At 37.7% G+C, this 17,237-nt stretch overlaps 1 protein-coding gene across 1 annotated transcript in view; it reads left to right on the top strand.

Moving 5' to 3' along the window:
• LOC126161552 (kinetochore protein NDC80 homolog) overlaps window positions 1-17,237 on the top strand; it is a 194,681-nt gene that overhangs the window by 96,505 nt on the left and 80,939 nt on the right. Inside the window, exons 10-12 of the mRNA XM_049917486.1 lie at window positions 15,451-15,656; window positions 15,885-16,091; window positions 16,194-16,298. Coding sequence (XP_049773443.1) covers window positions 15,451-15,656; window positions 15,885-16,091; window positions 16,194-16,298 — 518 coding nt within the window. The remainder of the gene's footprint in view (window positions 1-15,450; window positions 15,657-15,884; window positions 16,092-16,193; window positions 16,299-17,237) is intronic.

A 17,237-nucleotide genomic window follows, 5' to 3' on the forward strand; every position in this document is an offset into this window, starting at 1 on the left:
GAAAGAGGGAAGGAGAGGGAAAGACGAAAGGATGTGGGTTTTAAGGGAGAGGGTAAGGAGTCATTCCAATCCCGGGAGCAGAAAGACTTACCTTAGGGGGGAAAAAGGACAGGTATACACTCGCACGCGCGCACACACCCACACACACACACACACACATACATATCCATCCGCATATACACAGACACAAGCAGACATTTTCAGACATTGAAAGAGAGAGAGAGAGAGAGAGAGAGAGAGAGAGAGAGAGAGAGAGAGAGAGAGAGAGAGAGAGTGTGTATACCTGTCCTTTTTTCCCCCTAAGGCAAGTCTTTCCACTCCCGAGATTGGAATGACTCCTTACCCTCTCCCTTAAAACCCACATCCTTTCGTCTTTCCCACTCCTTCCCTCTTTCCTGACGAAGCAAACGTTTGTTGCGAAAGCTTGAATTTTGTGTGTATGTTTGTGTTTGTTTGTGTGTTTATCGACCTACCAGTGCTTTTGTTCAGTAAGTCTCATCTTTGTTTTTAGATATACATGTATGTATCTTTATATTTTCTATTGATTTGTCCTATATATGCATAAGGTGTAACAGAACCAAAACAAAATAAATAAACTGAGATAGCCTTGTGCACTATTTTCGCTTTTGATGTGTATGATTCTTTGCTGGCAAATATTATCAGAAAATGACCATAATATCATGTACGAGTAGAAAATATAGATGTTGAATATAGGAAAATTAAAGAAAGCTTTGGAGTAAAACCCTCAAATGAAAAGCCAGTAATAGACGAAAGAAACTTGATGACTGTGTTAGGGGAAGGGAAGAGAGAGTGGATGAAAATGAGATTGGGGAGGCGATAGTGCAAGTAGGAAACAAACCATTCGCAAGTAGGAAACAAACCATTCCATTTTATATACTGGACAACTAATACAGTTGAAATACACTTGCTCAAAGAAAAATATAATAATACCAATAACCAGGATGGCAGCAGCTGACAGATGTGGGTGTTACCAATCCATCGGTTTAATCGGATATGATTTTTAAAATAATACCAAACATTCCCTACAGAAGAAAGGTACAACTGGTGAAATCTGACTTTGAGGAAGATCAGTTTGTTTTCCAGGGAAATGGGGAACACCCAAGGCAGCACTGGCTGTCTTTTGGAAGACACCAAAGAAAGATGAACACACCTTTATAGCATTTGTAGAGTAGAAAAAGCTTATGACAATATTGACTGAAATACAGTTTTTCAAATTCTGCAGTTAGTAAGGATTAAATAAAGTTGTTAAAAGTTTGTGTGTAGTTGGTGTAGGAGCCAGACTGCATTTTCCTATATTCGACATCTATATTTCCTACTCATGCATGATATGCTCATTTTCTGATAATATTTGCCAGTAAAGAATCATACACATCAAAAGTGAAAATACTGGTTGATATGAAAGGGTGCGAAGCAGAGTTGTAGCTTATCCCCCACAGTATTCAATATGTAAATTGAATAAGCAGTAAAGGAAAGAAAAGAGAACTTCGGAAAGAGAATTAAAATTCAAGGAGCTGAAATAACAGCTTTAAGATGTGCTGGAAATATTCTAATACAGTGAGAGACTGGACAGGACTTGGAAGAACAGTTGAACAGAATGGATAGCATATTGAAAAGGGCTTGCAAGATGAATATCAATGAAACCAACACAGGGGTAATGGAGTGTGATCGAATTAAATCGGGTGATGCTGAAGGTGTTAGGTTCAAAAAAATGAGACACTAAAGTAGTAGATGCCATGTACCAGCAAAATAACTGAGAGTGGCCTATGTAAAGAGGATATAGATTCAAGCTGTCAAAAGCAAGAAAAACATGTCTGAAAGAGAAGAATTTGTTTAACATGGGTATAAATTTAAAGTATTAGGGAGTCTCTTATGAAGGTGTTTGCATGGGCGGTAGTCTAAAGTGGAAGTGGATGAGAAGCAGTATAGTCATGGAGAACATAAGCTTCGAATTGTGGTGCTGCAAAAGAATGGTGACTATTTCCATGGTAGATCAAGAAATTAAGAGGTACTGAATCAGATTGAAGAGAGAAAGAGCATAATGGCACAACTAGACCAAAAGAAGGGTTGGGTTGATGGGACACACCCCGAGGCATTGATGAATAGTTAATTTGTCGATGGGAAATCGAGGAGGGAACATCAGCACTGGACTAAATCGAGCAAGCTTAAGTGATAGTGGCTGCAGTAGCTATGAAGATACTTGTACAGAATAGTCTAGTTTGGAGAGCTGCTTCTAACTTGTCATTGAACTGAGGTCTACAACAACATACCTGTCACCTCAAGGATGAAGTTTTAGCATTTTCGATTTATTCCTAAAATGTGATGGTGTTGTAACTATAGTGTCCACCTGATAGATCATGACATCCAATTCCATGAGCATAGTGAATGCCTCCTCCAAATGATCGCCATGAACTTCCATTCATCCAACAGCATGTCGTCATCAAAACTCTTAACTGTTGTTGTGCAACAGGTTTTATCCTTTTTGGCTTGCGACAATTTTTGTTTAAAATTGAGTAATGCATGAGCAGTATCCTCAGTAGTCGTTGGAGCAGACAGTTTAAATTTTCTAATTGGGTGGGTTCATATATAGCTGGTAAAGTGTGTCAACCTGGCAATAACTCTAGCAGTGGTGAGATGGGATTTGAAAATTGGTCAGGTAATGCTTGTGCAGACTAACTGCATCTATTCTTGTCTCAAGTACTTGAGAAACTGTTCCTATTGCTGTGTCTAGTTAGTGAAGTGAGCATTTGAAAAAGTGATTTACATTTCATGAATTCACTTTGGAGAACATAAATAGAGTCATGATGTGTTCCATTGACACATTATTTTTCATTTTACCAGTTTAAGAATCTGAAATATCTTCTAGAGCTCCAGCGAATAATTTTTGTGATATGGGAAGTCATTGTGCACTTCTTCTTTCAAGTCCAAATATTCCCTTCACAGTGTTCACTTCAATGAGAACAGTAACATATCCATATAAATTCTTCAGTATGCATTTCTTCTTTCTTTTCCCTAATGTTTATCCATCTAGTGCAGGGTCTGTGTTTCATGATATGGCAGACTTTTCTTCTTCATGATCCCACAGTCTTAAAGATAACTTAAGGGAGGGAAGTTACGTGCACCATCTGTCTGTCAGTAATGAAAACTTCGTTCTGTGTCTTATCGTGTTTTAACTGTTTGTGTATCGAATAGCCCAGAATGTTCCTAAACGACAGTGAGGAAACCATCTAAAACCCACACTCAGGCTGGCAGGTGTACCTAGCCTTAGTCGTTGCATAGTTTTGATCTGGTTTTGACTCATCTCTGTCTCACAAGCTGACATGCTGTTTGTTATGCTATATGAACGGTCATAAGTTCTTCAATATGCCAGTGTAGGTTTAAATCAATACATTGTTTCCCAAAAGTTATTATTATAAATTTTATTGAAACTGAATCAAAATCTGACAAAAATATATGTAAATCCCAGACAAAGAGATAATTCTTACTACTCTGTTATATAGGTATATGCATTTCTAGTACATAATACTTTGTACTATATCCATTTCTAAAGCCTGCTTCTTGCTTCCCTTCAAAGAAATACAGTTTGTAAGTATTTGTGGTTGGTGACAGCTGTAGTAAATTTCTTTTACACTTTCTCTAGAAAACTGATTGAGCCAGTTTCTTATGGCTTGTCTCCATTCTTGGGAAGTAGAGTAGTTATGACATTGTTCGAATTTTTAGGATTTGTCTTCCTCTACAGACATTCTGTAATTAATTTTATATGTTCATTTTATAATACTTTGCTCCTGTTTCGGTCATTTCTTTTGAAATGCCATCATCTCCTAGTGTCTTTCCTTTCTTCATACTTTGAATGGTCTTGTACACCGGCGCGTAATGTGCATTTTTGTTATTAACTATCTGACTTTCTCATTCATTTCTTGAACTGAACAAACATTTCCATTATTATCATCATCATCATCATCATTATTTGTTTGACCCTTAAAAGAGAATGTAGAACCACTAGTTAGCTTTAGTCTTCCTGTTCTTCTTATCTTCCCAAAACTTCATCCGGTCTGTCATTGTTCTACTGTCTATGCATTTTTAGTTTCAAATTCCTTTCTACTGGTTGTTTGGACATGGTTGTCATGTCCGATCACCAGGCCAGGCTGTTCCAATGCTGCCCCATTGGGCATGAATGCCTGCGACTGCCCTTCAGCTACCCACAGCCAGGCACAGGTGGTGTACATAACCCTCCAGGCACCCCAATTTCATGGATTCTGTGCACGCATCACTTGCTTATCCACCTAAGCTCGAGCAGTGGAGCCTTGCATCAGCCATTTGTCCACCCCTGCTCACTCTGTGCCTGCACCCACCCAGCTGCTCTCGGTCAGGCCCTGTGAGCAGAACAGAAGTTACGTACTCCTGTACCACTTTCAGTTGTCTTGGTGTTCATACCTCCATCTTTCAATTTTTATTTATTTATTTTTCTATGTGTCTGTTTCCAAGGTTCTTCATTGCAGTCACATTCAACTCCACAAAACAATCACCATAAAACAAACCAGTTATTTTAAATGTGTCCTGTGGCATCTAAATTGTTTTTAAACTCGCTTATCTAAATCAACAATGTTTACAGGTTACAGTAATAACTATTAATTCATTAATTTATTCATTCACTATGTTGTCAAAGTCCTGTCATGAAGGAGTACCTTCAGGAACTGAATCATGCCATTTTATTAACAGGTAGAACAAGCCACTGCAGACTGCTTCTGTAAATTATGCTAACAGATTGTGACTAGTGCTAACTTACTCACACTGATAGTGAGGGGTAGAAGTCTATTCGAATAAGAAAAATGCTACCCAGTCCTCAGCTCCCTTATTCACAAACACATCTGCAAGTATTTCATCAACATCCATGGATATTAAAGTTCTGTGAAGAGCTAATGTGTTAGAGAATGTCTGCTGAAATCTGCAACCAGCTACGAGGTTTTACTGTGAATTTACAGCTGGCTACATGTCAGTGTCAGTCCCATCAGATTCAAACTGATTTCTTTCTACAGGGGAGTGTGGCACAAAAAATTTTTGTTCCTTATTTTTGTTTAAGGTCACCTATTGAGAAGAAATTTCATACAAGGTTTATAATACACTGAAGTACCAAAGAAACTGGTATAGGCATGTGTATTCAAATACAGATAAATGTAAACAGGTAGAATACGGCGCTGCAGTTGGCAATGCCTATATAAGACAATAAGTGTATGGTGTAGTTGTTAGATCAGTTACTGCTGCTACAATGGCAGGTTATCAAGATTTAAGTGAGTTTGAATGTGGTGTTATAGTCGGCACACAAGCGAGGGGGCACAGCACCTCTGAGGTAGCAATCAAGTGGAGATTTTCCCATATGACCATTTCATGAGTGTACTGTGAATATCAGGAATCTGGTAAAACATCAAATCTCCAACATTGCTGTGGCCAGAAAAAGCACCTGCAAGAACAGACAAATGATGACTGAAGAGAATCATTCAAGGTGTCAGAAGTGCAACCCTTCAACAAGTTGCTGCAGCTATCAATGCTGGCCAATCAAAAAGTGTCAACGTGCTACCAACTCAACAAAACATCATCAATATGGGCTTACAGAGCCGAAGGTCTACTGGAGTACCCTTGTTGACTGCACAATACAAAACTTTACGCCTCGCCTGGACCTGTCAACACCGACATTGGACTGTTGATGACTGGAAACATGTTGCCTGGTTGGACAAGTCCCATTTCAAATTGTATTGAACGGATGGACATGTACAGGTCTGGAGGCAACCTCATGAATCCATGGATCCTGCATGTCAGCAGGGGACTGTTCAAGCTGGTGGAGAGACTGTAATGGTGTGGGGTGTGTGTAGTTGCAGTGATATGGGATGTGCTGGCATAAGCTGGTGCCAACACACCATGCGGCAAAGAGATCGCGAGACGATAGATAGAGGCCAACAATGGACTCACAGAAAACGTGCCAACAACGCCCTCTCAGCTGCCAGCATTTAAGATAGCTGCTGCATAACAGAGGGCAAGTTAGTCTGTTGCATTAAGAAAGTTCCAGTGTCATCAGTCACAGTCCAGTGGGAATAACAGTAGCAGTTAGCTTCACCGATAACTCAGAGACAGACATCAAATAGCAACCATAATTGTGAACATAGGGGACTTTGTACTTCACCAGCAGTGAGGTTAATGTGGACTATACAGAAGAGCTTGTATCGCTATGACCATCTTGAGTTAAGTAAACTTTCCATTCTTATGAATAGAGAACCCAGTTAATCTATGTGTGCAGTTTGTTTTATAGAAAAGAGGACAATGGCCACCAAACAACATCCTCTCCTTGCTTCCCATGGTACAGCTCTACAGATACACTGAGGTGACACTAATTAGGAGCCCTGATAAGTCTAGATACAACTCTGACAGGCAACACATACATAAGCATCATGTCTGATCACCTGCATCCATTCATTTCCATTGTGCATTCTGACGGACTTGGGCGATTCCATCAGGACAGTGCAACACCCCACACATCCAGAATTGCTAGAGAGTGGCTCCAGTAATACTCTTCTGAGTTGAAACACTTCCGCTGGCCACCAAACTCCCCAGACGTGAACATTATTGAGCATATCTGGAATGCCTCACAACGTGCTGTTCAGAAGAGATCTCCACTCCCTCATGCTCTTACGGATTTTTATGGACAGCCCTGCAGGATTCATGGTGTCAGTTCCCTCCAGCACTACTTCAGACATTAGTCGAGTCCATGCTACATTGTGTTGCGGCACTCCTGTATGCTCATGGGGCCTTACGTGATATTAGGCAGGTGTACCAGTTTCTTTAGCTCTTCAGTGTATTTTACAAAGGGACACAGTATAGTCAGATATCCACAGATATGGTCTTAGATATTCCCATCCACACAAGCTATTACCTGCAACAAACTATTACTGTTGAAATATCTGCAGGTATCCCCATCCAAGCAGACCTCCAGTTGTGAGAAATACTTCTAGATTACTTAATGTGTATATTAGCATAAAAACAGCTTCAGTGAAAAATCCACTGTTCCCATACTCGGATGCTGTTATTATCTACTACTCCATATTAAGAATTTATATCAGTTTACTCATTTCAGAGACCATTTTCAGCTGTCTACATACCAGAAATTTTAAAAGCTTGTTTACTGTGAACTTTAATGTTACCTAAATTTATAGGTACAGGAGGAAACTTATTATTGGTAGTGGCTAAAGAACTAATAATTTATTTTATTTTGGAATATCTGATAATTTTCTGTCTCTAGTGGCTAAAGAGTTAATTACTTTTTTGGAATATCTGGGAATTTTCCGTCTTCTGCCTCAGTGCCAACTGGCAACTTGTTATAAATGTTTTACACCAGAATATAAAACTTCTTTCTTATCTTTAAAAGTGAGCTCCTTTCTGTTGTCTTTGAATGGTTTACCACCAGTTGCTTTTTAGCCAACCTAAGCAAGACTAACTTTGTGTAGTTTCACCCAGTAGAATTTATAGTGACCTTCAGTAACAAGCAGGTACAGACAGTAAATAATACAAAGTTTTGGGCCTTCAGTTAGATTATAAAAACAGCAAACTATATTGAAAACACTGTGAAGATATGCTTTTGCTTTAAGAATACATTCTCATATTAAGCACACAAGATCACAAAGGCAGCATATTGTCATTATGTACACACTTATTATGTGTAATGTACCTTTCATTTTTTTTTTTTTTTTTTTTTTTTTTTTTTTGTGAGGGGCAATCATTATCCTTAAAAATTTGCTGCCCATGAATGAGTGATTACAATCATTTGTAGAGTAAGTCCAAGAACCTCTTGCAGCAAATTGTGTTGGCTGTTGCAAAACCTTCTTTCACATGGTTTGTTTTAAAGACTCTGCTCTCTGAAAACAATTTAATGATTCGACACACATGACCCAAGACATAAGAATGATGTCCACCATGAGTTAAAACTATGTAATTCATGCAAAAAGGAGTGAAATATGTTAGCCCCAAAATCATTAGTTAACATCCCATAGAGCTTAAATGCCTTAAAAGCATAAGCACCATTTTCAACAATGGAACTTCTACTCTTTTAAGTTTGAAAATGTGAGCTTACATATTACTCTAATAATTTATGGTTTGTTTTCTCCCAGTTTATCTCTTTTTACCAGATGTGAATGTAATTATACTGCCTATAAGGTTACTACATATATAGTTTAATGCATATTGAAGTTATGATACAATTTTTTTTTTTTTTTACTGCAAATTTGCAGATAGGGCCATATTGTTCGAAGTGGGCTAATTTTGAAAAAAAGTTCTCTTTTACCATCACGGATTTTGCTGAAATTTTGTGTGTTCATTGGGAACATTTGTGAAAGTTCACTGGCAAAGGTTTACTTTTGCTAGTATAATACTCCCTGAGATATAGTGATTTGTGGACCCCATAACACAGCTATCAACATTGCAACCCTGAGTTTTCGGCTACTTTGAGACATATCATTGGCAATATTTTCATGAAAGAAACAAAACTAAGCCACCTTGCACAACATTTTCCACATTTGTAAGTGAAATAATGAAGATTTCCTGAGCAATTTTTGTATGGATGATTTGAAGCAGTCAGCTGAAAAAATTAGATACAGTAGAGTCTCATTAATCCGAACTAATTGGGACTGGACCTTGTTTGGATTACCGATTTGTTCGGATTAGCCGGAGTTACAGTGACGAGTTTCTAGAATAAAGTATACCAAGCAGATGAGTAGGTACACCATGGTAACAAATGGGAACAAGTGTGGGAGCAATGGTTCACTCTCACTCCCTGCCCTTGTTGTTGTGCATTGTTGAGACCTTTGTAGTGTCTGAGGTCAGTGCACTGCCAGTTGGCTGGCAAAGTACTTGGTTATGTTAGTTATCGATCACTGACATGCATAACAGTTGTATTGTATTTGATCAGGTGTAGTGGTGTGCGTATTTTCGTCATGAGTAAACGGAAACATAAAACGTTAACTCTCAAAGAAAAACTGAATGCTTTGAAGTGCATAGACAATGGTGAGAATGTATCTAAACTGGCAATGGAACTGGGTGTTGGTAAAGCAACCATTTATAGTTGGAGGAAGAACCGAGTGAAGCTCGAACAGTCGTGTGCAACGTCTTCGGGAAGAACACTCAAAATTCAGCAGATTTTGAAACAGTCCCAGTACGATAAAGTGGATGAAGCTCTTTTCCTGTGGTTTACGCAGGAAAGAGAAAGGGGAACTCCTTTGAGTGGAACACTGGTTCAGGAGAAGGCTGTTTACCTGAACAAGTTAATGAATGGTGATGAGTCTTCTAATGTGAGTATGGGTTGGTTGGACAGATTCAAAAAATGTCATGGAATCGGTCAGCTAACAGTTACTGGAGAGAAGCTTTCTTCTGACTGTGATGCAGCGAAGGAATACTTGAGTGAGTGAAAAAATGATGAGAGAGGGGAAAGTATTCTCCCCAACAAATATATAACGCTGACAAGACTGCCCTTAATTTTAGGGCATTGCCAACAAAAATCCTGGCATCAAAAGCAGAACACCAAGCTCCTGATTTTAAAATGTGCAAAGATCGTGTGGCTTGATTAGCATGCAGCAACGCTGCTGTTAATCACAAGCTACCTTTATGCTGATCGGCACTGCTAGGCCCAGAGCTTTTAAAAACTGAAACACAAAATCCCTGCCCATATTTTATCACAACTAGAAAAAACATGGATGGATGGTAAGCTGTTCAAAGAATGGTTTCACAGCCAGTTTGTTCCCTCTGTTCAACAGTTTTCTAAGGAAAATCATTTGTCTCCCTATGCAGTCATTTTGATTGATAATGTGCCATCTCACCCCAGCACTGACGAATTATGTGATGGAGAAATTTTGGTGAAGTTTTGCCGCCGAATGTTACATCACTTCTACAGCCGATGAACCAGGGCATACTGCAAACATTAAAACTGATTTACAGAAAACAATTTTTAAGAATGCTGGTCCAAGATGATAGCATTCCTTTAGTGGACAAAATAAGAGAGACCAATGTGAAGGATGTTGTTTATTGAGCTGCTGAGGCATGGCGGAATATTTCAGAAAATACTCTGGGAAAATTGTGGAGAAATCTGTGTACATCTCTTGAATTTCGGGACAACTTAGATGAAAATGAAGAGGAAAATCTGCTACAAATGATACTGATGATCCCTGGATGTGCAGAAGCTGGTGAAGGAGACGTAGATGAGTGGATGGCAGCGGATGGTGCATGTGTGGAGAACCTTACTGACACTGATTTAGTAGCTGTTGTGACTCAAGACCAGGGAGAAGTGGATTGCTGTGATGGAAGTGACAATGAGCCTGAAAGCGACAAAGGAGGGCAGGTGCCACACAGTGACGCAACAGAAGCCCTTGACCTCACACTACTTTATTTGGAACAACAGCGCACTGCTTCAACTGCTGATCTGATGTTTGTGAGACGATGGCGCAACTGTGCATCATGTATAAGTAACAGACTTTCTTCATTACGCCAAAAAACAGACTGAGTTTTTGTCATCTAAATAGTAGGGATAAAATGTCCACTGTATTTTAGTAAGTTTGACAGCGTTTCTTTCATTGTTATGCATTGTTTAAACTTAATGTTTTCTTGCCAATTTTTCTAATACATATTTACTGTACTGTGTAAATTAAAATAGTTGTAAGTACAGCAGTTTACCACACAGTTTTCCATACGTAGACTAACATTTTTCATGTTCAGATTAACCGAACATTTGGATTAGCGGGCCTCTGCTGTACTTGAAAATATGTGAAGTTCATCATTTAATATCTCTCACAGCAACTGTTGGATAAACCTGAAACATTGCACATATTTACTTACCAATACAACATCTTAGAATATAAAATTTCTTTCTACTTCTGTTTCCCAGTGGCACAGTGGCAGGGTAAAGTTGGCAATTTTTCTAAATTTATCCTACTTTTACAAAAATGTTTCCTGCAAAGTATGTAAACTATTTTCATTACAAAGACCATGTTCTAGAACAGCTACAAAAACTAGATCTGATTTTGCAATGCGAGCATTATAAAGCCCTAAAAAATAACAAGGTGGAGGCACATTGAAAATAGCCCATATTTTGATGGTACTCAAATCTGGCATCTTTCATTATATTCTACAATTATTTATGACTCTCTGAAGTCCTGATGACTGGGAAGCAAGATTGAGCCAGAAAAACTGCAAATAAGTAGTCTTTTCTGTTTTTTGACATCTTTAAAGTGTTCAGTTCTACAGAATTATTTTTAAACAAAATGAAATAGAATGAAGAATCCAATAGAAAGAGTAGTTTTGTCTTTTTTGTGGCTCTAATAATTTTGTATTTGAAAACTAATTTTTTGGGTTCTGTCTTATCAAAAATTCTTCCCAAACAATCAGCACTGTGTTGAACCATGCTGTACTTGATGAAAATGTTCATAATCAGTGTTGTACAATATTAAATTTTCTCTAGAATGTAAACTTTTTGTTTCTTATGTGAAATTAGTCTGTTAAATAGCTATTGAGTTTAAAGTTAGATTTGTATTACTGCACTTTTATACAGATATACTAACTGCAACTATTTAACGTATTTCACTTGGAAACTGTCACAAGGTACACGTTGTGTAGACAATATTGTGTCAATAATTACTTTATCAGCTGGCTGTACTTCTGTTTCTTTCATTCTTGTGGAGCCTTGTTAAAACTATCTGCAGTTTATTATTGTATCCGCAGTGTAGTGAGTGTTATTTTTCACAAGACTGTGCAAGGTTATAATCTGATCTATATTTATAATACTAGTTTTAATTATTATTTGCTTAGCTACATACTTATATTTTTGTTGAATGTTTTGTTTTGGTGTTATACAATGTGCATAATTTCATTAAATTGCAATTTGAGCCAATGGTGATTTGCAAATTAGTACTTTTGTGAGTGAATAGAAACACAGAAGGGAGCAGAAGAAGAAGAAGATGCTTGTTCATTATATAAAGCCAAGACAAATATCTGTCCAGCTAGCAAGACTGCATTAAATTAATATCTGTAGGAAGTTTTGTCAGGCTGATGATAATTTCACAAAAAAGGAACGGTAAGCGCTAGTACGTGAAGCATAAATATCAGAGGGTACAGAGTTTGATTGAAAATCAAACTGCAAATGCTTTGGATACAAATCGCCACATTGAACAAACCAGTAAAATTAAACAATCTGGTAACTGTGCTGACCATGCACACTTGCTGACTGATGTGAAAGGCAAGGTGCAGGAATCCAATGAGAGAAACGGCGACACGTTTTGAAGTGTGAGGAAGGATGGTAAAGTGAGCTGAAAACTTAAGACAGAGAAGGGCATTCTAGCACTTCGTGAAAATTGACAATTACCATTACCAGCAGAAATCACTAGTAGAGTGCAAAATTCTTTTGAAAATTATGAGTTTAGCAGAGTAGGTTCTAAAAAAAAGGATTTTATACCAGTTAGACGTTCAGGCACAAAGACATATCTGCAGAAAAGACTGTTGCTTTGCCCTTTATGGGAAGTGTCTGTTTGCTGCAGAAATTTAAATGGATCAGAAACAAGGTTCTCAGAATTTTGTGAACTTAGACCAAAATGGCGTGTAACAGTTGAATTGGCTAGAATACATGCAGGAATGTTTGTTTAGTTAATCAAAATATGGAGCTTATTTTTAGGGAAGCAGCTTTAAGTAAAAATTCTAAGGATTTTCACAGCGATCCGGTCTGCAGTCTGGAATCTAAAAAATGCATGATACATTGCCATGAAAAGTGTCATGGAGCAAAAGCTGTAGCATCTGCAGTTGCCAGCTATTTCATAGAGCATGATGGACAAGAAATTATTGTGTATAAGCAATCCAGATGATCAGGAAACAAAGCAAATGACATTAGATGAATTTATTGAAGTAGTAGCAACAAAACTTTGGAGTCCATCATTACATTACCAAACACCAAAGTTTGCGTCTTGAAGGTCTTAAATTTGATCTAAAGGAAGACAGGCTTATTATCCTAATGTATTTTTCCAAAAATTATTCATTTATCATTCAGAATGCAGTGCAAAGCTTCCACTGGGAACAGTGAAGCAACAGTCCATCTACTTGTTGTTTGTTTCCTCCAAAAATCAGAAAGTGTAATCTGAGAGTTTTTGCGTTGTCAGTGACTGTCTGCGACGTTATGCATGTTTTTCAAGGAGCTTATCAACTATGGAAAAACACAGTTTGTTCAGATATCCCACATCTGTTATTTCAGTGATGGCTCCAGTGCCCAGTACAAGACTTCCAAAAATTTTCTGAGTTTGTGCTGTTGTAAAAGACTTTGGAATGATAGCAAAAAGGAATTCTATTGCTACCAGTCACAGAAACTCACTTTGTAATGGATCAGATATACAACAAAATGATTAGCTGCGAGAGCAAACTTTCAAACTGCCAGTTAATAGGTAATTTTTTATGCTTAAAGATGTATTTCACCACTGCACTGAGAGCATTAAATTTGCTGCTGTCAGCAAAGAAGAAATTGAACACAATAAAGGGTTACTTCTTGTAACTTCTTGATTTAAACATGGGCATACTCCAGCAGGAACTAGAGAAAGTAATCATTTTCTGGCAATTGATGAAACAAGAATTCAGGTCATTAGAGTTTCAAATGGTACAACGTGTTTTTCCAGCCAAAATTACTGACCGTAGTGAAGGACAGATATTAACATCAGACCTCCAGCAAGGACAATATGCTGCATACATTTATGAAAAAGTGATGGACTGGAAAATCTTAGAGACTTCTGCTGTATAGAAGGATGCTGTAATAAACTTTATGTACTCACATGCCCAACAAAATTAATTTTATTGGACATCAAAAAGTGACAAGTGCTGGGTTCTGGAACAGCATGTTATTTCAGTTATTCCAGCACCATCAGTGACATCGTGTGGTTGGCAATCAAGTTTTTCTCATGACATTCAACTGCAAAGTAACGAAACAGCCAAAAAAATTCAAGTAGCTGAGGTAAATATAAGTTTAAAATCTTAAGAGGCCTCTTCTAGCTCTGCCTTTGACACTTAAAGAAATGTATCCTCAGGCTTGGGATCCTATGTAAAAAAGTCACTATCAGGCTTGGGAAGCATTGATAAAGAAACACACCCGTTACTGCTGTTGTACAACCAGCAGTGGTCAAGCTGCCATGGACTATAGCAACACATTTATACAATTTCTCATCAGTACATTGTCTCACATAAACCGCAAACTAATCATGTGAACACAGAATATGCTGTACTTTAAACTAGAAGCTCATAGCTTACAAGTACGTCAGTAGCTTTGTACAACAAAAATATATGGTCTATTGTTGACGAAGGCCTTAAAACTTTAATTGTGAAAGTTTTTTGTTGTGCTTACCTGCGACTCAGCATCTCCGCTATATGGTGAGTAGCAACTTTCCTTTACGTAATATTGTTATATTCCATCCTGGATATTCCATTGTTTAAAAGTTGTACAAGATTGTCTAGTTTAGTTTCTTTCAAGAAAATATTGCTTGTTATATTATGTTTCAGTATTGCCGAAAACATAAGAGTGCACTGTTGAAAGTTATGAAATGTGATCATACAGATGAGTGCACCTCCGCAAGTATTGAATTGGTGATTGTGAAACCGTAACAATGTTTATAGGAAACACATGCAAATGCATGCACAAAAATTTTATCAAAATCTATGGTGGTCATGCAGGAACCTGAAGGCCACTTGGCATGGAATGACCTAATACTGTATTTATGAACATAATCAGTTTTTGAAAATGTCATGTAATTGGATAGGTACTAAGCAGAGGCAGGACGACACATGTATAAAAGTATTGAAGTTTGCAAGCTTTTAGAGCCAGTAGCTCCATCTTCTGGCAGAAGGGTTGAAGTGGAATAAAGGAAGATGAAGGAAAAGAACTGGCGAGATTTAGGAAAAGTGGTTGAGTTTGAAAAAGCCACCCAGAATTACATGACAGGGGAGACTTACTGGACAGGATGAGAAAGAAAGACTGTCCTTCTCAACCTGTTCTGTAAGTTTCTCCTGACCTGGGGTTCTGTGTGACTTTTCCAAACTCTGCCCTTTTTTCTAAACCTCACCAGTCCTTTTCTTTCACACCACTTCCTTCCACTTCAGCCCTTCTGCCAGAAGCAGGAGCCAGTGGCTCCAAAAGCTTGCAAACTTCTAATACGTCTCTCTTTGTTTTCTCCTGCCAGCACTTAGTGAGTCGATTTTTTATCTATCCAATTAAGTTATGTTTTCCAATACTATTTTTGTCGGACATTGGCTTGTTCTACAGGAAAATTGTTGTTACAGTAAATAGTGAACTCTTCCATATCCAGTAGGAGATAACTGTTGTATGAATCTATGGAATGTGATATGATACATACATACATAACTTAATTTCTTTTTTCTCAGAGGAAAATAACAATGAAAAAAGAAAAGACATTCAGAGGTTGGAAGAGATATGCAAGACACAGGAAATGACCGTAGAAGATAAAGAGAAAAACCTACAGGAATGTTTGGAACTGCGGCAGAGAATAAAAGATGCCGAAGAGCTGTGCTCATCACTGAAGACATCATCATACAAGACTGATCAAGAGATTGCAAAAATTAAAACAGAGGTTTGTTTGACAGGCATTTTAATTTTAGTAAGAGAATTGGGCGACTCTATGCCTGAACATTGTTTAAGACAGTCGCAGACGTGAAAAAAAAATGCTTTATACTATTTTTGTGAGCTTATTATTCTACACAAAGCTTTGTGTGTTTCATCAAAAATACTTCTGTTTTTTATTTGCAAATTATCCAATGGCTGGTGCAACTTCTCAATTTTTTTTTTTTTTTTTTTAAAGGTTGATAATCCTTACGTAGAGCTGAAGAAGTTTCAGTGTGAGAAAGTCAACATACCTGAAGTATCTGGTCTCAAGATAGGATCTCGTTACAATCTTGAGGACTGGAAATATGCAAAAACTGAGCTGCGTAATCTTAAAAAACAACTTGCCTCAAAAAAACTTCATCTAGGAAAGTCGTCTGTGGACCTTAAGAAAGAAGTTTCTATGGTATTGTACCTTAATTGTTTTTATTTCTCAGATACTAATAACAATGATAATTCTAAGTTTTTGTGTATTTATTACAATACTTAAATGTCTTTCTCCCTCCAGTGGAAGGAACAACTTGATCAATTACTGGAAGATGAAACAAATGGAAAACGTCATCTGCAGGATCTGGATGAATGTCTGCAAAAACTGAGAAGTGACAGTAAGAAGGTAATGTATACATGCATGTGCTGTGTTGCTTTATAGAGTGTAAATTAGTTTTATCGCCATTGATAGTTTTTTTGGCTATGAACAAATAACTACATCACTAACATTACATCATTGGCAGTTCAAAATTCATCTCTTATAAAACTGCTATCATACATAAAGGGTGATTCAGCAAACCTTACCAATGTTGTTTTATGCAACCTACAGTGTTATACCTGACCTTCAGTCTTCAAAACTCCCGCATGAGGTTTTCATGTTCCCTCCTTTGCTACATGCAAACTATTTTTCCTACAGAAAAAAATGAACAGGATCCTAGAGTTATTGAAGAAAAACATATCCATCTTTGACACTTCAGTACTATTTCTAAAAAATTGTATATCATTAGCTTGTATTTTGCTTTCCTCATTTCCTTTTGTAACACAAGCCTCAGAGCCATAAGTCAGGACTGGAAATTATATGCATATTATGCATGATACATATAACCCTTTTTGAGCCCTTCTTTTTGTCACTGTTCTTGAAGACTGGTCCAGTTACTCCCTTCTCCAATCTTCAGGAGTCCTCACTTCCCATACAATTTACATCACTCAATAGACATTGTATCCCCAACTCTTTTGCTGCTCTCATCATCTCTACACTCAGATCATCCAAGGCTGGTGCCTTCCCTCCTTTCATCTTTTTCAAAGTATCTTGTAAAAATAGAACCTCCAGGTTGGAAAATAAACCGTTCGGAAAAGGATGGATTGCTACACACTATAAAGATGACCTGTTGAGTTACTGACATACCCAATGAAAAGACTGTTACACATTATAGCTACCGGCCAAAGCATTCTTCAGTAAAGAAGAAGGGGACTTTGACCAAAAGTTACAATGTGTAACAGTCGTTTCTTTGTGCCTGTCTGCAACTCATCTTTATGGTGAGTAGCAATCTATGCTATTCCTAAT

This window comes from Schistocerca cancellata, chromosome 2 (assembly GCF_023864275.1).
Source record: "Schistocerca cancellata isolate TAMUIC-IGC-003103 chromosome 2, iqSchCanc2.1, whole genome shotgun sequence".
Taxonomy (NCBI): domain Eukaryota; kingdom Metazoa; phylum Arthropoda; class Insecta; order Orthoptera; family Acrididae; genus Schistocerca; species Schistocerca cancellata.